Source organism: Stenella coeruleoalba (genome assembly GCF_951394435.1).
Source record: "Stenella coeruleoalba genome assembly, chromosome: 15".
Lineage (NCBI taxonomy): Eukaryota > Metazoa > Chordata > Mammalia > Artiodactyla > Delphinidae > Stenella > Stenella coeruleoalba.
In genome coordinates this window covers 22,982,589-23,005,458 of record NC_137161.1, presented here as the reverse complement: position 1 = coordinate 23,005,458, position 22,870 = coordinate 22,982,589, and the positions used below count along the sequence as shown (strand labels likewise).

At 50.0% G+C, this 22,870-nt stretch overlaps 1 protein-coding gene across 19 annotated transcripts in view; it reads left to right on the top strand.

Moving 5' to 3' along the window:
• The window catches only part of EPB41L1 (erythrocyte membrane protein band 4.1 like 1), a 126,672-nt gene that overhangs the window by 75,202 nt on the left and 28,600 nt on the right, over positions 1-22,870 (top strand). For 6 of the 19 annotated variants that reach the window (XM_079943956.1, XM_079943955.1, XM_079943963.1 and 3 more), the window contains 9 exons: positions 3,164-3,239; positions 8,662-8,880; positions 11,215-11,302; positions 11,841-11,993; positions 13,241-13,338; positions 13,607-13,782; positions 16,411-16,559; positions 17,394-17,429; positions 19,807-19,989. In XM_079943956.1, coding sequence (XP_079800082.1) covers positions 3,164-3,239; positions 8,662-8,880; positions 11,215-11,302; positions 11,841-11,993; positions 13,241-13,338; positions 13,607-13,782; positions 16,411-16,559; positions 17,394-17,429; positions 19,807-19,989 — 1,178 coding nt within the window. The remainder of the gene's footprint in view (positions 1-3,163; positions 3,240-8,661; positions 8,881-11,214; positions 11,303-11,840; positions 11,994-13,240; positions 13,339-13,606; positions 13,783-16,410; positions 16,560-17,393; positions 17,430-19,806; positions 19,990-22,870) is intronic. The other 13 variants (XM_079943960.1, XM_079943959.1, XM_079943953.1 and 10 more) reach the window with 5 other exon arrangements.

The window sequence follows — 22,870 nt, the reverse complement described above, 5'->3', positions numbered from 1 at the left end:
GTATTGTTTTAGAGATGAAGAGCCTGAGGCCTGGACAAGAGGAGTCACCCAGCAGGTTAGCAGAGGGATCACAGCTGCCTTCAGGACGTCAGCCCTAGAAGGGACCTGCAGAGTCATCTAGGGGAAGGGGACAGACCGATGGCCTCAAAACAGCCACCTTCTGTCCAGGGCCAGTGCAGGCTTCGGTGATCAGTGACCTTTGACTCAGCTCAGAATCCTTGTCCCCACAGTACTCTAGGCCACTGCCAACTGAGAGGAGTGAATGTGTCCTGTGTTTAATGATGGGTGACTGAGGCCCAGAAAGAGGCAGTTGTTTACCCAAGATCACAGAGTGAGGTATGGGCCACGCCAGGTCTTGAGCCCTGGCCCCCTGGCACCATCCTGCACTCTTTTCAGGGCCTGGGTCAAAGACAGATGAGCAAGCCAAAAACCTGTCTTTTCTGGCCCAGAGGAAAAAAGGCATGTTGGGAGGGGGGCGGGGCAGCCTTCCAACGCCAGAAGGGGGAGGTAGGTGGCCTCAGCCAGGGGGCATGCGGTGAGTGGGGACTTGGAGCCTAGAGGCAGTGATGCCTCCACTGGGGGCTCCTCCCCTTGGGTGTGCTTGGGCTTCCTGGTCCCCTGGCTGGAAAGCTAGAGCCAAGCCTGTTGCCGTGATAGCAGGCAGCTGGGCCTAGGGATGCCAGCTGACTATGCAGGAGGGGGCTGTAGCCTCCTGTAAGTTGGAGATAAAGAAGCATGCTCACGGACAGAGCCCCCCTCTCTGGGGCCAACAGGGTCCTAGGCCTGGCCTTTATGCTGTCCCCAGGAACCCCAGCCCAGCTGGGAGGCCTGGCTCTCATGCCTGAAAGAATCAGAACACCCACAGTGGCTGAGAGTGTTTGAGAAGGACCAGGACCTTAGAAAAGAGAAACTGCTGACAGAATCTTTGGGTCTCGACTCCCTCCCCAGGGCAAGAAGTGATCCCCTTGGGTTATGAAGGAGCAGGGCTCCCTCCTTTATTTAGTAAAGCCACAGTCTCTCTTCCTACCCCTGCAGTCTCCACCCACTCACCCCAGTTCTGGCTTCTGGGGCCCCCACAGAGCAATTTTTTACCCACTGTCTTGATTTGTGACAACTCCAACCTTCTGAAGGTGGCACCTGAGTCCTTATGTCCTGGCCTTCAGAGTTGGGTATATTTCCTCCCAAATCTCAGGGCCCATCACCTAGGGCACTGGGGGCAATTCCTCCACCTCTCTGCATTCCCGCATCTCCCTAGCACGTGGATTAGTGATTACTGCCTCACTAGGTGGGGATGAAGGTTCAGTGATGTGAGTGTGGACAACAGCCAGCACATAGTAGGTGCTTCACATAGTAGGAGGCAATCTGGTGTGATGGTTAAAAGGACAGATGCGGGAAGTAGACTGCCTGGATTTGAATCCTGACTCCGTCACTGCTTCTCGTGTTATTTAATTGCTCTGTGCCTCATCATCTGTAAAGTGGGGGTAACCCTTATCATTAGGGTTGTTGTGAGGATTAAATGAGTTATTAGGCGTTCAACACCTAAAAGGTGCCTGCCCATAGTAACACGCAGTTTGTATTAGCCATTATTATTATTATTAATTGTTACCATTATTCTCTCGCTCTCTTTTTTTCTTGGCTGTGCTGTGTGGCTTGTGAGATCTCAGCTCCCCGGGATCGAACCCGGGTCATGGCGGTGAAAGCCCGGAATCCTAACAACTAGGCCACCAGGGAACTCCCCCATTGTTATTCTTGAGACAGGGATTGTTTCCCCTTGAGGCTGCTGTTTCCAAGGAGTCAGCTGCAGTCAGGAGCCTAGGTTGTGGAGTCATATGATCAGAGGCTAGACCTGTTTTCTATCGCTGACTAGCTGGGTGATCCTGGGAGAATGACTTAACCTCTCAAAACCTGCATCTATTAAAAGGAAAGTCTACCTCAGGATCACTATAAAGATTAAATTCCAAAAACACGTGTAAAGTTCTTAGCAAGCCAAGCGACTGGCACTTAGTAAGTGTTGGAGACATGACAGCTGTAGGGTGAAGATGGTGGTGCCTGCAGGGACAGGATGGTAGTGATGGCATGGCCTCCAGCCCTTCCTGTCCACAGCCCTGCCCTGGATGGGTCTCTCTTTCTCACTTTGTCAGAGGTCCCTTTAGAGCATGGAGCCCAAAATGTCCCAGGGGTGGTCTGACCGTTGTTCCGGATTATGGCCTTTCATCAAGGCCTCCTCCCTCCCCCCTCTTCTTAAGTGGTCATCCCTCTTCTTGGTTTGCAGAGCTTGTTTCCAGCTGAAACCGCAGCGTTTATTTTTCTCTACCTTGTAAATGTGTACCATTGATTTTTCATATCTAAACGTGGAGGTTAACATTTATCCCTGGGAAATGTTCTTTGTTACTTTTAGCCCATTATATTTGCTTTTGGGTCTTGTTTATAATCCAATTCTGCCATCTGAGATGGAGTCACCATTATATAGGGCAGAGTTTTGCAACATGTTTTCTGAGAAACTTTAATCTGGAAGGATGCCCTGTGACAAATAGATGCAACAGGTCAGATGGATTCTGGGAACTCTTGAACGCATGTCCCCCTTCAAGAGGTGCAATGCACAGTAGCAGAGTGAGGGCTCTGAGAAGTCCAAAGTTAGGAAACCTGTTTAATGTGGTATTTTCTAGATTAATTATCTTCCCATGAATGTCCTGGGGCACAGACTTTGGTGTAGAGGGAAGAGCATGGGCTCTGGATCCAGGTGGCCTGGGTCTGAACCTCAGCATTGCCACTTCCTAGCTTGTGACCTTGGACTGGCCACTTTACTGCCTGGGCCTCACCGTCCTCATTTACAAAATGAGGATAATCATTATCAAGGACTTACTTACAGGGATGTTGTGAGGTTTAATGAAGCAATGTTTGTAAAGTAATTAACAGCATGTCTGGCATGCACCATTGTTTTCTTTCTTTCTACCTTCCTTCCCACTGCTAGTTCACAAGTCTGTTAATCTGGGCCTCAGTCTCCTCATCTGTCAAGTGGGAATAATGTGCCAGCCTCTCTTATTGGATTGTCCTAAGATGATTGTTATGGGAAGACTGAAAAATTGCCCATGGCATGGTGCATCTGGGCCACCCACCGGGGAGATGGGGCCTCTCTGATCTCTCCTCCATCCTCTCCTCTCAGGCAGCCCCTGGAATTTTGCCTTCACAGTCAAGTTCTACCCCCCTGACCCTGCCCAGCTGACAGAAGACATCACAAGGTGAGGGCTGGGGAGGGGTGGTGGTGGAGGGGGATGGACACAGAGCCCTGGGAGACACAAAGTGGTATATGGGTACGTGATGGCAGCTGCAAACCCAGATGCCTACTGAGGCCAGGCAGACAGCATCAACAAGGGAAGCCAACTCAGTGCAAGAGAAAGTGATGCAAACGGAGTGGTCGATGGCAACTGACCCTTGACTTCAGAGGGGGAGGTGTCACAGGGAACAGTGGGGCTCAGTGTGAATTCAAGAGGACAGATGCCGCTTAAAACAGTTGCCGTTCTGCTCGGGCAGTCACTGTCATGTGGGAACCAGGCCTGATAGTTGGAGTGAAGCTAGAGATTTGAGAGTAAAAACCACACTTTTTAAATATTGGCAACTAATTTAAACTCTTCAAAAGCATGGGGTGGGCCATCTCTGGGTAGGATAAAGCAGACATGTCTGAAGGCCGATGTGCTGGCTGGACCGCCAGGTTTTAACTTTGGGGATAGGAGGGATTAGAACACAGGTGCCTTTGCAAGTGGGAGTTTGGTCCTGTGTGCTACTCTGTGCACATGGCAGGCGAGCGGGAGTCAAATGAGGCATGTGACCACCCCAGGGAGGCAAGCCCAGGCTGCTGGGGTGAACGTGGGTTGTAGGTGCAGGCCTTGTGCCTCAGTGCCAGTAGATAACAAGGCTTAACGATTAGAAGGGGGTGCAAAGCATCTCTCAGGATGAGAGCTTCCATGGGGCTCATCCTGCCTCTGAAATCCAAAACAGGGAGGGGCCTTTCTCTTTATCTAAGCCCCTTCCAAAGAGATAGTCTTACTTTACAATATCCTGGGGCTGTGCCATCCTTGTGCTGGGCCCTAAACACCCACCAACCATAGGATGTGGCTTGGAGTTATTCCTACGGCAGGAGAGGGAGCTACTAAGCCGTCCTCTGTCTCCCATTGGGTCCCTTCTTAATCTCTGCCATTTGCCAGGCAATGGGCCAAGGTCAAGATACGGACTCTGGCCTTGGGAGATAAAACAGATATCCCTGGAATAGATCAGACCTGAGGCCTTGGCCTCATTAGCCCCGCTCTAATCCCTGAGGTCAGCTTGGGGCCAAGGTGGCAGCAGCAGGGTCTAAACTTCATTCCCGAAAGGGCTGAGAGCTTTAGACCAATACAGCCCCCACCCCCTGGTCTTGCCCACTGGTGCCTCTCCTCTTTGTGCTGGTCCCTGGACATTTGGCCTCTAGGGACACCAGGAAGGAAGTTAGCCCTGCCCGGTGTGGCTGGCCTCAGAGGATGGGGTGGTAGTAGCAGCTGATTTAGTCAAAAATATTTAGAACCCAAATAAACTGGTCAGAATGACAAAGTGACTGAAATGAAAGACTGATCAGTGTGTTTGGTAATGATTTCTGAATTTGGAGACTTTTGAATGATATGCTTATAAGCCCACACTCGATGCCTGTAATGTTTGAGCAGCTGCTGGCTCTGAGCCTCTGCCGTGGCTCTGAGCACACACTGAGGCCACATGTATTGTGCTTTTGGCCAGAGCTTCAGTTCTGACTGCAAAATAATGTCGTGGAGCAGTAAAAACTATACTAAGTAAAAGCCACTTAAAAGGAAAAGAAACAAGTCATTGGAAAAAAAAAATGGTGAAACATAGCAAAGTGGGCAAGGAGGTATTGTAGGCTGAGCGTGAACTGGAATATTAAAAAAAATTACACAGTAACTTAAAAAGCAATAAAAAGTGCTTTGAAATGGTTCTAAAAGTTGTAAAATCATCCAAGTGTGCATGAAAGTTATAAAAAAAATCATGGCCTAGTGGTTGGAAATGTTTCTTTTAAACCAATTTGGACAATTCATTTAGAGCTGGAGCCAAATAAAAAAGTTTTGAGAAAACATTGGCAAACAGGTTAGTCCAGACAGTGGAATATGGTGCAGAAGTTAAAATGAATAAAGGGGTCACGTGTGCTGACATGGGAAGGGCTCTAAGGCACATAGTTGGGAGTGAAAAAGCAAGCTGTGTGGGCAGATATAGCATTTGATAACATTTACATGGTAAAAACACCCATGAACCAAAACTACATGCATTTTAAAAAATTTGTTTTATTGAAGTATAGTTGATTTACAATGTTGTGTTAATTTCTGCTGTACAGAAAATGATTCAGTTATATATACGTATATACATATTCTTTTTCATATTCTTTTCCATTATGGTTTATTATAGGATATTGAGTATTGTTCCCTGTGCTATACAGTAGGACCTTGTCGTTTATCCATTCTATATATAATAGTTTGCAACTGCTGATTCCAAACTCCCATTCCATCCCTCCCCCACCCCCTCTCCCCTTTGGCAACCGCAAGTCTGTTTTCTATGTCTGTGAGTCTGTTTCTGTTTCATAGATAAGTTCATTTGTGTCATATTTTAGATTCCACATGTAAGTGATATCATGTGGTATTTGTCTTTCTGTTTCTGATTTACTTCACTTAGTATGATAATCTCTAGTTGCATCCATGTTGCTGTAAATGGCAATATTTCATTCTTTTTATGGCTGAGCAATATTCCATTGTATATATGTACCACATCTTCTTTATCCACTCATCTGTCGATGGACATTTAGATTGCTTCCATGTCTTGGCTAATGTAAGTAGTGCTGCTGTGAACCTAGGGGTGCATGGATCTTTTCTAATTACAGTTTTTTTCTGGATATATGCCCAGGAGTGGGATTGCTGGATCATATGGCAACTGTATTTTTAGTTTTTTGAGGAACTTCTGTACTGTTTTCCATAGTGGCTGCACCAATTTACATTCCCACCAACAGTGTAGGAGCGTTCCCTTTCTGCCACACCCTCTCCAGCACTTGTTATTTGCAGACTTTTTAATGATGGCCATTCTGACCGGTGTGAGGTGGTACCTCATTGTAGTATTGATTTGCATTTCTCTAATACTTACCGATGATGAGCATCTTTTCATGTGCCTATTTGCCATCTATATGTCATTTTGGAGAAATGTCTATTTAGGTCTTCTGCCCATTTTTTGATTGGGTTGTTTTGTTTTTTTGTTATTGAGTTGTATGAGCTGTTTGTGTATTTTGGAAATTAAGCCCTTGTTGGTTACATCATTTGCAAATATTTTCTCCCAGTCCGTAGGTTGTCTTTTTGTTTTGTTTATGGTTTCCTTTGCTGTGCAAAAGCTTGTAAGTTTGTTTAGGTTCCATTTGTTTACTTTTGATTTTATTTCTATTGCCTTGGGAGACTGACCTAAGAAAATGTTCGTACGATTTATGTCAGAATGTTTTGCTATGTTCACTTCTAGAAATTTTATGGTGTCCTGTCTTATATTTAAGTCTTTAAGCCATTTTGAGTTTATTTTTGTGTGTGGTATGAGGGTGTGTTCTAACTTCATTGGTTTACATGCAGCTGTCCAACTTTCCCAACACCACTTGCTGAAGAGACTGTCTTTTCCCCATTGTATAGTCTTGCCTCCTTTGTCGAAGATTAATTGACCATAGGTGTGTGGGTGTATTTCTGGGCTCTCTATTCTGTTCCATTGATCCATATGTCTGTTTTTGTGCCAATATCATGCTGTTTTGATTACTGTAGCTTTGTAGTATTGTCTGAAATCTGGGAGGGTTATGCCTCCTGCTTTGTTTTTTTTTTAAAAAAATTTTTTTTTAATTTATTTATTTTTGGCTGCATTGAGTCTTCATTGCACTGTGCGGGCTTCCCATTGCAGTGTCTTCTCTTGTTGCAGAGCACGGGCGGGCTTCAGTAGTTGTGGCTCATGGGCTGTAGAGTGTAGCCTCAGTAGTTGTGGCGCATGGGCTTAGTTGCTCCGCAGCAGGTGGGATCTCCCCAGACCAGGGCTCTAACCCATGTCCCCTGCACTGGCAGGTGGATTCTTAACCACTGCCCCACCAGGGAAGTCCCTCCTGCTTTGTTCTTTTTCCTCAGGATTACTTTGGCAATTCTGGGTCTTTTATGGTTCCATATAAATTTTAGGATTATTTATTCTAGTTCTGTGAAAAATGTCATGGGTAATTTGATAGGGATTGCATTGAATCTGTAGATTGCTTTGGGTAGTATGGCCATTTTAACAATGTTAATTCTTCCAATCCAAGAGCATGGGATATCTTTCCATTTCTTTGAATCACCTTCAATTTCCTTTATTAATGTTTTATAGTTCTCAGCATATAAGTCTTTTACCTCCTTGGTCAGGTTTATTCCTAAGTATTTTATTTTATTTTTGATGTTATTCTAAAAGGGATTTTTTCAGCAATAATGGAGCTTCTGCATGTAGAGGATTGGTAACTTGTTCCATGGTGGCAAGAAAGAAGTCTTTTTTTTTCTTGCTGTATAATGTTTCAGTTTTAATAATTTTGAAGCACTTGGATGCATTCAGAAATTAAAAATAAAAACCATAGATTAAAAAAATAAATAAAAGGGATTTTTTTTTACATTTCCTTTCTGATATTTTATTGTTAAGTGTAAAGAAATGCAGCCAATTTCTGTATGTTAGCCTTGTATCCTGCTGTCTTGCTGAATTCATTTGTCAGTTCTAGCAGTTTTTGTGTGGCGTCTCTAGGGCTTTCTATATGTAGTATCATGTCGTCTGCGTATAATGACAGTGTTACCTCTTCCCTACCAATTTGGATACCTTTTATTTCTTTTTCCTGACTGATTGCTGTAGCAAGGACTTGAAATACTATGTTGAATAGAAGTGATGAGAGTGGGTATCCTTGTCTTGTTCCAGATTTTAGAGAGAAGGCTTTCAGCTTTCACTGTTGAGTATTATATTGGCTATGGGCTTGCCACAAGTAGCTTTTATTATGTTGAGATATGTTCCCTCTATACGCAGTTTCATAAGAGTTTTTATCATGAATCGATGTTGAATTTTATCAAATGCATTTTCTACATCCATGGAGATGATCATGTGAAAACCACATGCATTTCTATATGTCCATGGAGGAAAAAGGTCTAAACACCACAGGGATAACAGGAGTGACCTCTGGGGGAGGGAATTAGGACTGAGAATGGACATCAAGAGGAAATTTAGAATTATCTCTAAAGTTTACATTTTTCCCACAATAAGAATATATTAATAGTATAATTAAAAATACATCACATTTTTAAAAAATGGTTAAACCAGCAAAGCAGTCCTAATTTAGCTTGAAAATGAGTTAGAAATCGAAAATGTTCCTATAGTAGGAAAAATCCTTCAAACTTAGAAATGAACAAAAATGCTTAACGTTGCACGAAATGTTACATAACCATCTTCTAGGATACACCCAAAGTATTAACACACGACATGCCAGTGTCTGGGAACATTTCTCTTCTGCTGCGCTGAGCGTTGATCAGTTGGTGCTGATGGATCGGTGGGCAGCTGTGCCTGGGGTAATCTAGGGAGGGAGTGGCCCCCGTGCCCATGCCAGCTCTCCCCTATGTCCAGATACTACCTGTGCCTGCAGCTGCGGGCGGACATCATCACAGGCCGCCTGCCCTGCTCCTTCGTCACGCATGCCCTGCTGGGCTCCTATGCCGTGCAGGCTGAGCTGGGTGACTATGATGCTGAGGAACATGTGGGCAACTATGTCAGCGAGCTCCGCTTCGCCCCTAACCAGACCCGGGAGCTGGAAGAAAGGATCATGGAGTTGCACAAGACGTACAGGTGAGAGGGCCTCCGCCCAGTCCTCCCCTTGCTCCTTGCCCTGTTGGCCAGAACCTTCCTGGCTAGGCCACCGGATCGTATGCTGTAAGTACCCCACCTGGCTCTGCCGTTGATGTGAGGTGTGTCTGAGAGCACATCATCTCATCAGATGGGAATGATGGTAACTTGCTATGTGACCTTAAATGACTGCTTGGAACTTCAGGTTCTTAAGCTCTTGTACTGGTATGGTAATTCCCTGTCCTTGGCCTCTGAGAATCGGTCTCTTTAACTGCCAATTGGAGATGATAATAATGATTGTGTGTCCCTGGGTAAGTGTCCTGATGTCTCCGGGCATAAAGTTCAAAAGTTTACATTCTAAAGCCAGACCGTCTGGTTCACCTTTTGGCTTTGTCTATTTCTAACCGGAGGATCTCGGGCTGGTCATTTCACTTGCCTGTGCTTTAGTTTCCTCATTTGTTTAATGGGGGCGCTAATAAAACCTATGCTGTAGGGTCCTGGAGGGGCTAAATGGTGCATATTAGAGACACACTGCATGGTGGCTATTACTGTTGCTCTGTGATTTGAGGGGTTGGGTAGTTGATTGTGCAGTGGAAAGCAGCTTGTGCCAGGAGTTAGAAGATAGTTAACTGGTTGTGTGATTATGGGCTGGGTGTTTAACCCATCAGCCCCATTTGTTACCTGTATAAGGACTAATAAGGACTTAGATTATCAGTGTTTCTCAACTACTGGTATTCGGGGCAGGAGAATTCACCGTGCAGGATGTGTGGCATCCCTGGGCCCCAGGCATTAAATGCCCATAACACCCCCTCAGTCATTGTAACAACCAAAATGCATCCCCCATTTCCAAATCCCTGCCGTGAGGGTGATACCCGCACCCTGGGGGGACCCTTGGAACTAAATGATCCTTTTAAGCTGGAAGTACTTTGGACTCTAAGTCCAGGCTTGTCGGGGAACCCAATGTGATAAATGACGTGGAAGTGCGTTGTAAACTGTAAAGTGCTATGCATGTGGGAGCGGGTATGGTGGTATTATCACATTGCTAATAAGGATGGAGGGAATGAGCAGGGTTGCGTCCTGGGGAGAGAGGCCATCTGGAGAGAGGCCCAGGTCCAGAGGTGGAGGGATCATGGGCGTGGGGAAGAAAGCCTGCTGGGGTGTGATGGGACACGAGGTCTGGGTGGCAAATGTGTCTCTCAGAGACTTGCACACCAACTCTGATTGGCTAGTAACGGCTGCTGTTGTATTGTGTTGAGCAGGATACTGAAACCGTGCAGCCGGTTAGCAGTGTCTGCCTGGGTTCTTTGTCATCCCTGTTGTAGGCAGCAAGGTGTGTTAGGGATTCGCAAGAGTCCTAATAATTCAGAGGGGGAAGTTCAGATCAATATGGGCTGGAGAAATCCTAACGGCCATCCCTTCAGCTGTAACAGCTCTTTTGACATAAAGCAGATGGACTACCAGTGTCCAGGTATTCTGCACAAAAACTCCCCGAGGTAGACAGAGCACAGGAAACTGAGGCTATGAGACAGATGTCAACGAAGTGGCTGGGAACGTGAACCATGGAGCCACATTGTCTGGATTCAAATCCTGACTTTGCTACTTAATAGCTGTGTGCCCTTAGGCAAGTTATTCAACCTCTCTGTGCCGTAGTTTCCTCATCTGTAAAGTGGGAATAGCGATATCTACCTTATAGTCCTGTTATGAGGATTCAAATGAATTAATACATGTAAAGTGCTTGGAACAGTAACCAGCAGGTAGTACTCAATACATGTTACTCAGTAAACGCTGTGAGAGTGTACAGTTTCCTGGCAGCCAAAGCCAAGAAGGAACTTGATGAGTTACGTAACTCTTCTTTTCAGAAAGGAGAGAGATTCCTCCTTTCCTCAAGGGCGATTAAGTGGTTTCTGATACAAAGTTCTGCGAAAAGTAGCCTTTATGGGTAATAAGTTAGGAGCCCCGGGTGATAACGATAAGCAGTGTCATCCACAGTGGTTTCACTGTCGTGGAGAAACAGAATTCATGGCCCCCATTTAATCCAGTGGCAGAATGAGGCAAAAATCTGGACTCCCGGCTGAGGCCTTGAACGCTTCCTGGAGAAAATAAGGCTGGACCTGAGCTTTGGCAGGAGATGAGAGTTCAGTGGGCTGAAGCGGGGGCTAGGGGTGCACTGTCCGGCACTGAGAGCAGAGGTGAGGGACCGGGGAGGCCCAGCCGCACTCCTGCTCCAGAATGCTTGCCTTCCTGGAATCACAGGTTCTGCTCACGGTCATCTTTGGCTGGCAGGACTCAGGCCTTGGTCCTTCCACCGGCCACCAGCGATCACTTTCTTTCCCTTAGGGGCATGACCCCAGGAGAAGCAGAAATCCACTTCCTGGAGAACGCCAAGAAGCTTTCTATGTACGGAGTAGACCTGCACCATGCCAAGGTATTGCTGGGTGCCAGGGTTCCCCTAGGTTCTGGGGCATGCTTCTGAGGAGCTACCAGGGTCTTCTGGAGGGCTTGGTGTGCCGGACTCTGTGCTACCTCCAACCTGAAGCCTTTTCTCTTCTCATTTCTCATAACTTGACCTTCCATAACCCTTTATTTCCCCATGACCCTTATGAATTTCTCCTTGTATTATATTTATTTATGAATCTGTCTGTGCCACCGCTAGATTGAGAGCTTCATGAGGGAAAGACATAGGCCTTAACTTATTTCTGTATCCTGAGCATATAGCATATGACCTAGTATGCATAGGTACCCCTGACTGTTTGCTGGGTGAATGAATGATTGAGTGATTGATAGAGAAAATGATTGAACAAGTGAGTGGGTGAATAAAGGACAAAATGAATGAACAAATGGCTCTGTGAGGGATTAGTCAGTGGGGCTCCAGCAGGGATGCTCAAACCCTGCTCCTGAGGGCTCATTACAAGCAGAGCTCAGAATGGGATTTCGGGGTCATTCCACGGTCCCTCCTCACACAGGACTCTGAGGGCATCGACATCATGTTAGGAGTCTGTGCCAACGGCCTGCTCATCTACCGGGACCGGCTGAGGATCAACCGCTTTGCCTGGCCCAAGATTCTCAAGATCTCCTACAAGAGGAGTAACTTCTACATCAAGATTCGGCCCGGGGAGGTGAGCCTGCCTTGGAACTCCCTTCTTCACCAGGATCAGCTAAAACGGAGGGGACCCCGGCAGCTGGGCCTGGGTTTTTTCCTACCCAGGATACATGGATGGAGGTGCTGGGTGCTGGGTGGGGAGACAGTCCTCTTTTGCTGGGGCTCTCTACATAGACTTTGCACTTTAGGTATGTGCCTGCACACACACACACACACACACACACACACACACACACAGGCACACGGGAGTATACGCATAAAGAAAACCACATATATTCAGGTTATACAGATCAGGGAATGTTATGTCCATGTCCCTGATTTGCTTACATGTGGTACTCATACGAAGATACACACAGACACACGACTACACACACGTGCAAACATGAACATGCCCACCCTCCACATCCCGTCCATCACAAAGTCCGCTTGGTTCTACCTCTAGAATAAACGCGAGCCCGTCTGCTTCTGTCCCTCTGTCCACTGCACCAGCCGCCGTCTCTCCCCTCCATCCCTACACTGTCCTTCTCACTGGTCCCCCGGCCTCCACTGCCACTCCAGGCCATTTTCCTCATAGCTGCTGGAGAGAGCTTAAAAGTCCCTTGCATCAGTTCATGTCAAACCCACCCCACTCCCACTCCTCACTTGAACCTTCTGAGAGCTCTCCTTAGCTCTTGGACTCAAGTCCTAACTCTCTCTGGCCACCTGCCTCTCCCACGTGCCTCTGCCCCGCTGCCCCACGCCCACGCCCACGGGCACTCCAGCCCCTTCACCCTTCTCTGAGATCCTTGAATAAGCAAACTCTTTCCTGCCCTTTGCATTTGTTGTTCCCTCCACCTGAAATCCTCTGCCCCACCTTCTCACACAGCTTTGGTTCCTTTCCCATCCTCCAGTTCTCTGCTCAGAGATCCCCTGTGTAGAGGGCGTTCCCTGATCACCCTTTCTAAAGTAGCAGGCGTTCCCTGTCACATCACGCATCTCTATCCATTCCTTTGTGCCCTATCAGTATCAGAGATGAGCTTGTTTACCCATTTATCATCCCCCCGCCCCCAAGAATCTTCTGTCTTGGTCACCCTGGTGTCTCTGTTGCTTAGCTCTGGATCTGTCACAGAGTAAGGGCTTAATCCAGGTGATTGATTAAATGAATGAATAAATGAACAAACAGGCCAGAGTCATACAGGCCTGAGAAAGAGGTTCAGAAAGGATGGACTGGTGGTGAGAGTGGGCCCAGGCCTTCCTTCTGACCCACCCTCCCTGGTTTTGCAGTATGAGCAGTTTGAGAGCACGATTGGCTTTAAGCTCCCAAATCACCGGTCGGCCAAGAGACTGTGGAAGGTCTGCATTGAGCACCATACGTTCTTCCGGTGAGCCTGCCCCTGGGGTGTGGTAACAGGGGCTGAGGCCGAGGCTGTGAGTGGATATGGGTAACGGCTGTGTTTTGTCAGTAGGAGGAGTTAGTAGGGACTCTAGGAAAGCCCTCCTCCTCCTCTTTCCCCAAGTCTCTCACCTTCTGGACCACTTAGAGTTGTCGTAGGTGGTGGGACAGCGGGACGGAAGGCCAGCTGTAGTCCAGCCTTGGGCCTGGCGTTGCGCATCTGATCCTCTCTCCTTGCCTCCATCCCTCCCCTGCAGGCTGGTGTCCCCTGAGCCCCCACCCAAGGGCTTCCTGGTGATGGGCTCCAAATTTCGGTATAGTGGGAGGACCCAGGCACAGACCCGCCAGGCCAGCGCCCTCATCGACCGGCCCGCGCCCTTCTTTGAGCGTTCCTCCAGCAAACGGTACACCATGTCCCGCAGCCTTGACGGAGGTATGTCCCACGCTGGAGGTGGCGGGGAGAGTGGCGTGTCGAGGGGGATGGGAGCATGCCGGGTCCTGTAGAATGAGCAGTGGAGGCGGTAAACACATCATAGTTGATTTGCACCCGGCATGGTGGCCCCAGAGCACTGCTGCATCTGGGGACTCTCCGTGGGTTAGTCTAGCCTACGGTACCACTTCTGCTGGAATGTGACACTGACACTCTGGGCTTCTCACAACTTCCCTGAGTTGCGGCCTTTTGGGGTCCCAGGTTCAGCCATATGGTTTTCTGGGCCCCCTTCCCGAGAAGCTTAGCAGTTCACAGCCTGTCACCATTCCGGAATGGTATATTGTAACTGCAGTGTGGAGCTGGTGATGCCTTACTGGAGGCGAAGGAGTTGTTCCCAATCATTTTTTTGGTTCCACTGGGCTCTGGGCTGATTGACATCTAACTGCATGTTAGTCTCCACTGCCCCCGTGTCTCTTGAGTTGATAGGTGCCCTGACTATTCATGAGAATTGGCCATACATTGCCCTGTATCAAGCAGACCAGGGCTTCTCAAAATGTGGCATCAGAACCAGCTGTGAGCTTGTAAACATGAGAAGTCCCAGGCCTTTACCTAATCCTACTAACTCGGCACCCTTTAGGGCCCAGAACTCTCCCAGGATATGCTCACAAGTTTATAGGAGAGGGTCAGAGGCCACATGGGGCATTGGGAGTTAGGCAGAGTTAGGCCTCAGCCTTGATACTCACCAGTTGCTCCACGGATGCAGGAGGTGGTCCATAAATATTTGAATGAAAGCATGGGAGGCCTTGAGCAGCTTAACTCCCCTGGGCCTATTTCTTCTTCTGCAAAATGAATAATACCTACTTCATTGGGTTATAGGGAGAACTGAACAAGTAATACCTCTGCCACACCCAAAACAGTTCATGGCACATAGTAGGACCTTAATAAATTGTAGGACCACTAATAAATTATTATTGCTTTTAGGTTTGTAGGGGGTAGCTTGAAGGTAGGAGATGGGGACTTTGGTGCGGGACCAGCAGATGCTCCCAGAACATATTGGGGCTGGCCTCCAGGCAAGGCAACAAATATTTTCTTAGTGTTAAATGTGTGCCAGGCCTTGTGTTAGGTCCTGGGTACGGTTTTCAGTATAAGTATGGCCCTCTCCTTTGAGGAGCTCACAGAATAGTAGGTTTGTCAGCGTCCAACATGATTCAGCTGGTGGGAGAAGTGTGTACAGAATACAGAGCAGCCCTGTGGAGACAGGGTTGGGCTAGGGTCTTGAAGGATGCTTAGGAGTTTGCCAGGGGATCAGGAGAGTCTGCTATGTTTCCAGTAGTATGGAGGTGAGTCCCGCCCCAGGACTCCCTGGCCGTGTTCGGAGGACATGCAGTTTTGCAAGGGTCCATTTGGGGCTCAGGAAGCTCCCTATTCTCCTTGAGTAGGTACAGTGCTGAGAGCTGAGATTTAAGCAAAGGGCAAAGAGGGCTGTGCTGTCCTTCTGTCCTCCCCTGCAGCTCCCATTACCATGCTGGGGGCTGAATGAAACCCAGATTGTTCAGGGCAGCAAAGGTTGGCCCAGAACTGGTGAAGTTCATTATCTAGGAAGCCCAGACTCTAAGCCAGGAGGCCTGGGTCCCTGTCCTGATTCACTGAAAGGTTACCAGTGAGACCTTTCTCCTTTCAAGGTCTCAATTTATCCTCTGTAAAGTGGGGATAGTAATTCCCATCCTAGCCATCAACACAGAGTATTATGTGGATCTAATGAAATAATGTGCATAAATGGGCAGTTTGTCAAGTGATATATATGAATAAAAGGGATAATTATTCTTTAAAAAAAATCTGTGCCCATCCTGAGGATAATCTGTGCTCTGATGATTTTAATGCAGTATTTTCCAGCCATTTTTTCCACTGAGACACAAGCCCTGGGCATAGTCTGGGTTTTGCCCAGTGTCTGTTATAAAGTCTATAATTCCATCCCTTTCTTTCCTGTTCAGGAAAGGACTTTGGAATGCCAGTGAGTGAGAAAGACGTTAGTGCAGGGATCCCCTTGATTTCTCCCTAATTTAAAAAGAAGGTAAATCATGTGCAAACCTCAGGACTTTAACTTTCACTAATAAAAGCTGATCTCACAGTATCTGTGTCTTGTTAAATAACGGTCAAGTGAGTATCTGCTACGACCACCACAACAAAGACATTTGTGAGCCAACACTGATTGAATTGGCTCACTCTGAGCCAGCCGCTTCTCTGAGACACATGAGCTTCTCTGTTCCTCCTCCCAGTTGTCTGAATTAGGTACTGTTTGTAGATGAGGAAACTGAGGCCCAGAGAGGTTGTATAACTTACCCAAGATCACACAGCCAAGAAGAGATGGATTTGAGATTTGAACCCAGGCTCGAGTGCTGTAGAAATCAGGGGAGGGCCTGGCGCTGGAGGTAGCTCTGGCTCTCACGCCCTGAGTGACCTGGGGAAGGCCACGCCACTCCTCTGGGCACTGGCTCCTTATCCCCAGCGTGTTGAGGCTGTGGTGGTATCTGCTCTACACCAGGCATGGTTGGGGGGGCGGTGGGTTGGCTCCTGTTCCCTGTGCCTGGGAGGTGACTCACATGGCCGCCCGGCCGTCTCTGCCCACTTCAGCAGAGTTCTCTCGCCCAGCCTCGGTCAGTGAGAACCACGACGCAAGACCTGACAGTGACAAGCGGGAGGAGGATGGCGAGTCTGGGGGGCGGCGGTCAGAGGCTGAGGAGGGAGAGGTCAGGACCCCCACCAAGATCAAGGAGTTAAAGGTACGAGCCCCGCTTTCTCGTACCCTCTGACCTGGGCGTCAGGAGGCTGATCCTGGGTCTAGGCTCAGCTTTGACCTTCAGGTGCCCTCAGCGGTGGCCGGGCACCCTTGCTGTGCGGCGCACCATGGACGGGGCCTTGCTCTTGGGCCGTGCTCAATACCTGGAATCCGCGGGTGGGAGTGGGGCACGCTGCCCACCCTGTACCCTTCCTGGTGGACTCTGGCCTCCTCTTGCTCACTTCTAATTTGCCCTTTTGCCTGTGATCTGGATCTGCACAGCCCCCTCTCACCCATGATAGGATGTCCCTGCAGGCCACAAGGGTGAGGTTCAAGTTCCTGCCGCCCGCCCCCATTTCCCACCAACCTGTGCGCACGCTCACGCAGGCCCGCGTGGCCTGAGACTCGCAGGTGTTCACTCACAGACGTGTACCCCCTCGCCCATAGGGTTATGCCCCCACACGTGCAGACAACGTGCGCACGCACACGGGCATGTGCACACACGGGTGTGCTGGTTTCCATCATGCACCCCCACCTTGGGAGCACAAGCCCCTGAACACACACTGACAGCAAGAAGCATGACTCTCCAGAACCCCACGTCCCATCTGCCGAGTGTGATGGGCCGCTTTGCCTCCAGGCCTCCCGCCCCCTTCTTCGCCTTCCTGGGCTCCCTGCTTCACGCCCCGTACCTTCTGACGACCTCACTGCCCTGCTGGTGGCCCACCCAGCTTCCCAGAGTGCTCTGGGCTACCTGCTGGACCAGGCCAGTCGCGGTATCTCTAATCCATTTGCTCTACTGACCCTGCTGGTTCCTTTTCCTCCTCCCACGTCCCGCTAGCCGGAGCAGGAAACCACGCCGAGGCACAAGCAGGAGGTACTGCATGGGGCCTGTCCCCACCCACCCAGCCATTCACCCACCCCAGCTCATTTGTCATCACCCCACCATCCATCCCAGGCTCACATCCCAGCACCACCTCAACTTAAGCTTCTCCTCTGCTCCCGGCCATCCTCCTCCCTCACCCAACCCCACCCTCCATCACCCCCTCCCCAACTTAAGCTCATCGAGAGACTCCAGCCCCCCCAACCAACCACCCATGTTTTCCTCCCTCCCCACCTCTCCCTCCCTTTCCCAGCTTCATGCTCTGCCTCTCCAGACCACGCCGTGCTTGCTTCCCACCCACTGACCATCCCCCACTGTGTCCCCCCGTTCTTCCAGGCCATTCTGTGCTTTCACTGAGCTCATCTCCACCCCCATCCCCCACCCCCCCACTCCCACCCCAAAGCCTTCTTTTGACTCTTCTCCTCCCTGTACCACTGTCTTGTCATGCCTCCGCATCTGTGTCCCCTGTGTCCCCCCCCCCCAAGCTTCTTTTTGTATCTATGGGCAACCAGATGTGGGAGTGGGGGGTGTGGGGAGGGAGGGGCCTCAGAGCACATCTGTCTTCTCAGCCCCAGGTGCATCTCCCGCGGGCGGGGCCCCTGCTGCTCCAGCTCTGCCAGGAAAGCCTCCTCCTCCCGTTTGCTGCTTCTCTCAACACCCTCATCCTGTGCTAACCACTTCTCCTTCCCTTTCACATGGTGTCCAACTCTTCCTTCGATACTTAACTGCAGGAGAAATGGGTCTGTTCTTGGGCTGCTGAGGGAAAGGCCAGAGGCTGGGGCGTCAGAAAGGCATGGCTCTTGGGTTTCAGCCCCAGTTCTGCCACTGACTCTTTGAGGGTCTTGGTAAAGTCCCCTCAGGCCCCAGTCCCCCATCTGCACAGCAAGGCATTTGGACTAGGTTTCCCCCAGGCCCTTATCCTTCAAGGATCCACTGCTCCCTTCAGCCTTGGGGAACACCACATGCTCACAGGACCAGTGTGGCAGGTTCAAGATGGAAGGTCACCAGCCACATCTTAGGTCTGTGGCGGCCCAAACCCACCCACCTGTGCACCCTCCATCGGGTTTGATTTCTCAGACAGACGTTGTCCTGAGACAGCTGCTCAGGAAGGGATGCAGGAGGTACAGACAGATGACTAGAGGGAAAGCAGAGCCTCAGTGGCATCGGTTTCCTTCCTTAGTTAACTTAGGAGTCAATCATAGTGGATCCTCGGATGCCAGAGATAAGCCCAGGGGAACTCTAGCCTTGTCCAAGGGCAAGCCTGCCTTCCAAGTAGTTGTTCCAGAATCACTGATCTGACTTTATAATGAGCTGAGGTTGTCTATTTCTTGTCCTGAGTCCTCAAACAGCTTTGCAGATAAGGGTCCTTGGGCTGCCAGCGCACCTGCCCTGCCTCCAGAAGTAGGCAGACTACTGCTGGTTCCCGTGCAAAGGCTGGTCCTCACTTGACCTAAGGGCAAGGGTACCTCTGTACCGCCCAGAGCTCCGACTTGGCAATTTAATAGCGACACTTCTATGACTCCAGCTGTACCTGGCTCGGTTCTTGTGTCCAGCCTTGGGACTTACCTCCCTTCTTCCTGGTCTCTGATTCTAATCTTCCTGAACACCCCACAGAGCCCTAGTTTCTCTGTCTGGCTGTATCTCACCCTGTCTGCCCTTGAGGAGTTGGTACCCACAAGGAATCTGGAAGATCCTGGGTGGTTGGGGAAGGTAGTGGCTCACGGCAGAGCACGCTAAACATCATCTCTTCCTGGGCCCTGGTGTGGAAGCAGGGCACATTTCTCTGGATGTCCTTGGATTTAGAAGGGCCCTACGGGGCCTGAGCAGTGGCACACGTTGGACTAGGAGGGGCCTAGACCGAGGATCCTGCTAAGCACAGTGGTCCAAGTCGTGGCCAGAGGTAGGTACCAGGATCCAGGAGGCCGAGCAGTGGGCCAGAGCAGCCCAGTGAACAGGACTGGTGATTTCTCACTGTGCTTTGGTTGTAACCATAGGGAAGTCACCTCTGCACCTTGTGAAACTAAAGGTAACTTACCCAGACCTGTGGGATTTGGGTTGACTTAGGTGTTCCAAGACCAGGAGCCAGGCAGGGGAGAAGAAAAGATGGTACTTGGCCAGAAGTCTCCTCTCCTTAACCTCAAGTGCTTTTTGCTCTTCTCTTTAATCTTGAGTGGTTTGTGTACCTGTTGGGGCTAGTCATCCCTGCCCTGCTTGGCTTATGGGACGCTGTGAGGGTGAGACAGGGCCGTGGATGGGAATCACCTTGCTGATGTAGGGCGGTGATGGGGACCATTACCATTTTCACCACGCCTTGCATCCTCTTCTTGGAGCTGTTCCTCTGATACCTGACTGTCCTCTCTGTACACCCAAGTTCTTAGACAAGCCAGAGGATGTCTTGCTGAAGCACCAGGCCAGCATCAACGAGCTCAAGAGGACCTTGAAGGAACCCAACAGCAAACTGATCCACCGGGACCGAGACTGGGAGCGGGAACGCAGGCTACCCTCCTCTCCCGCCTCCCCCTCCCCCAAGGGCACCCCTGAGAAGGTCAACGAGGTAGGTCTCACCCGAACCCCTCACCTGGGGCCTTGGGTAAAGACGGTGGGGAAGGTTGCTATGTACTGACTTACCCTCCCCCTCCACGCCCCGTTGCTGCGTAAAGTGGTGATGGAGATAGGGCAGCAGGTTAAGCTGAGGAAGACAAATTCACTCACTCTTGGAACCTGGGCCCCAGGGACCACCTTGAAAAACTCAGAAGACTCACCGTAGTATGGTGTATTTCCCTTCCATCAGCCAGAGTGTAATGGGGAAAGGGTGCTGGTTAGAAATGCAGGTTCTGGGGCCCCAACTCGGACCTACTGAATCAGAGTATTTGGAGGTAGAGCCCTGGAATCAGTATTTTAAACAAGTGCCCCAGGTGATTCTCACACACACAAAATTTTAAGAATCCTGGTAGTTCTGTCCAGTAACCAGACCCTTTTGTGCCTATTGTGAAAACACAGATGGTGGGAGGGTTCCTTCCTAGGAAGATCCTCAGAGCCCACCAGAAGGGAACAGATCCTCTAGGAAAGTCAGAGCTGTTCCTGGTGCTCCAGAAAAAGATCCCACATGACCTGTCTTTCAGAGTAGAAAGCATGGGGTGTTTTCTCATTGAAAAAGAGAAAGATAGGGTCTTGAGAATTCCTGTATTTATAATCCCAAGCTGGTACTTTTAGCACTGCTAAATCTTGGCACTCTTTACCCCCGTTTTTTGTTTGTTTGTTTGTTTTGTTTGTTTGTTTTTTGCGGTACGTGGGCCTCTCACTGTTGTGGCCTCACCCGTTGCGGAGCAACAGGCTCCGGACGCGCAGGCTCAGCGGCCATGGCTCACGGGCCCAGCCGCTCCACGGCATGTGGGATCCTCCCGGACCGGGGCACGAACCCGTGTCCCCTGCGTCGGCAGGCGGACTCTCAACCACTGCGCCACCAGGGAAGCCCAGCCCCCGTTTATATTAGGTGTTTTCTCTCCAGTGCTGCTGCTTCCTGGTCCTAAACCCTTCTGAGGTCTAGCCTTACCGTGCCTGGGTTTGAATCCCGGCCCTGCTGCCTGCTAGCTGGATGACTCTGGGCTTGTTACTTAACCCCTCTGAGCCTCCGTTAGATAGAGATAATAAAAGCACCTAGTTCCCAGGACGGTTGTGAGCATCCAATGAGATAAAACATGGAGGGGGCAGCAGAAGACCTAGATGCTCAGTGTGAGTTACTTATTGTTTCATTTGGAGAGCCTTGGAACTCTCCCACAGAAGGTTAATTTCAAAGCAGAATCCTTTTTAAAGTTGGGAAGGACCCTCGGAACCCAGTTGGCTCGAGGTCCTCATTTTACACATGGGCACGGAAGCTCAGGAAGGGGAAGGACTTGATCAGTGTCATAGCTGATAGAAGACGGGCCAGAACCTAATGTTCTTATGTCCCAGGCCACTGTATTTGCTATTAAATCACAGCTGCCTGGGAGCAAGACCAAATCATATGAAGCTCAGGAGACAGTCAATTGTGCCTCTGCTGCCCTTTAGAGCTTTGAAAACTGATGATGCAGCTGTGATCTAATAAGTGAGCCTTTGATTGAATCAGCACTCCCGTGGCCTCAACATGCCGGGTACCAGGGCCTTGTCTAGCGAGGCTGCTGTGGTAGCTCCTTGGCCGGTGATTCACGACGTCAGGGATGCCATGGGGGCCTCTATGTCTGGTGCCATGGAAGGAGGGCAAATCTCTTCACCCACTGAGGGCTTCTGTGGTCACCGCTGGCACAATCAAGACACTGAAGACCCTGGATGGGGCCATGGGGCTGGTCTAGTGATCCAGTTACACACGCCCCTCCTCCTGCCCCGAGAGACGCTTGACCAGAGTGGCCTCTAGTCAGTCCTGAAGTCGGTGAGGTGGATGTAGAGGCTTCCAAAGGGGTCAGACTCCAGCAGAGAAAGGAAAGCTGGGCCCTGGAGGACTGGACTCCGGGGAGCTGAGATGCTCTGAGCAGCCTGGCATGGGGGTGCCCCACCTGCTGGTGATAGCTGGAACTGCCAGAAGATGCGTCTCATTAAAAGGTGGAGTCTGTTCCACCTCCCATCCCCCCTACTGCCTCCCCGCAAGAAGTGTAGTCCATTGCTGGAGAGAAGTGTGGTCCAGGAGCTCACCTTGGAGCGATGGACCTTTTAACTGGCTTACAGGTCCCACTGGCATTTAGAGGCTCTTGAAAATTTGGGAGATGAGAGGAGCTGTCGCCAAGGACTGGACTGGGTCCTTGGGTGAGTGACGTCACTTCTTGGAAGCCTCACTGCCTTGTCAGTCCATCTAAAAGGGGACCAAAATTGCCACTCCACAGTGCTGTGGGGAAGGTCGAGTGAAATAATGGATATAAAATCACTTTATAAACTGGAAAGTGCTGGACAGTCCTGGGGCCACTGCTGATGGTAACTGGAATCCCTTATTCAAATATGGGCTCTCATGGCGTGGCTCCTTCCTGACCTAAGGATGCGGGATTTACAAAGCTGGGCTATTCACGGACTCTGTGTGTGTGTCTCTCTCCTGCTTTCTGTCCCTCCCTCTCTGTCTCTCCTTCCCTTCCTCCCTCTTCCCCTCTCCTCCGGCCCTGGGCCTCCCCTGCAGTCCCAGAGGACCCAGGACACCTCTCAGCAGGACTTGGCACCTGAGCCTGGGACGGCCACAGGCTTGGAAGTGTTCACTCAGAAAAGCCTCGCAGCATCTCCTGAGGTTACTGTCGTCACCTCCCCACCCACCCAGAACCACCCTAATAATCTTAAGAAAACCCTTTCTCTGGGCTGAGGGGGTGGGCCAGACTGCCCTGCAGGTGGGAGCAGTGGGTAGCTCATGTTGGCCCCATGCTGTGACAAGTGAGCGTCCCCTGTCCCAGGGGTCCATAATGGGCCAGCCCGTCCCTCATCCA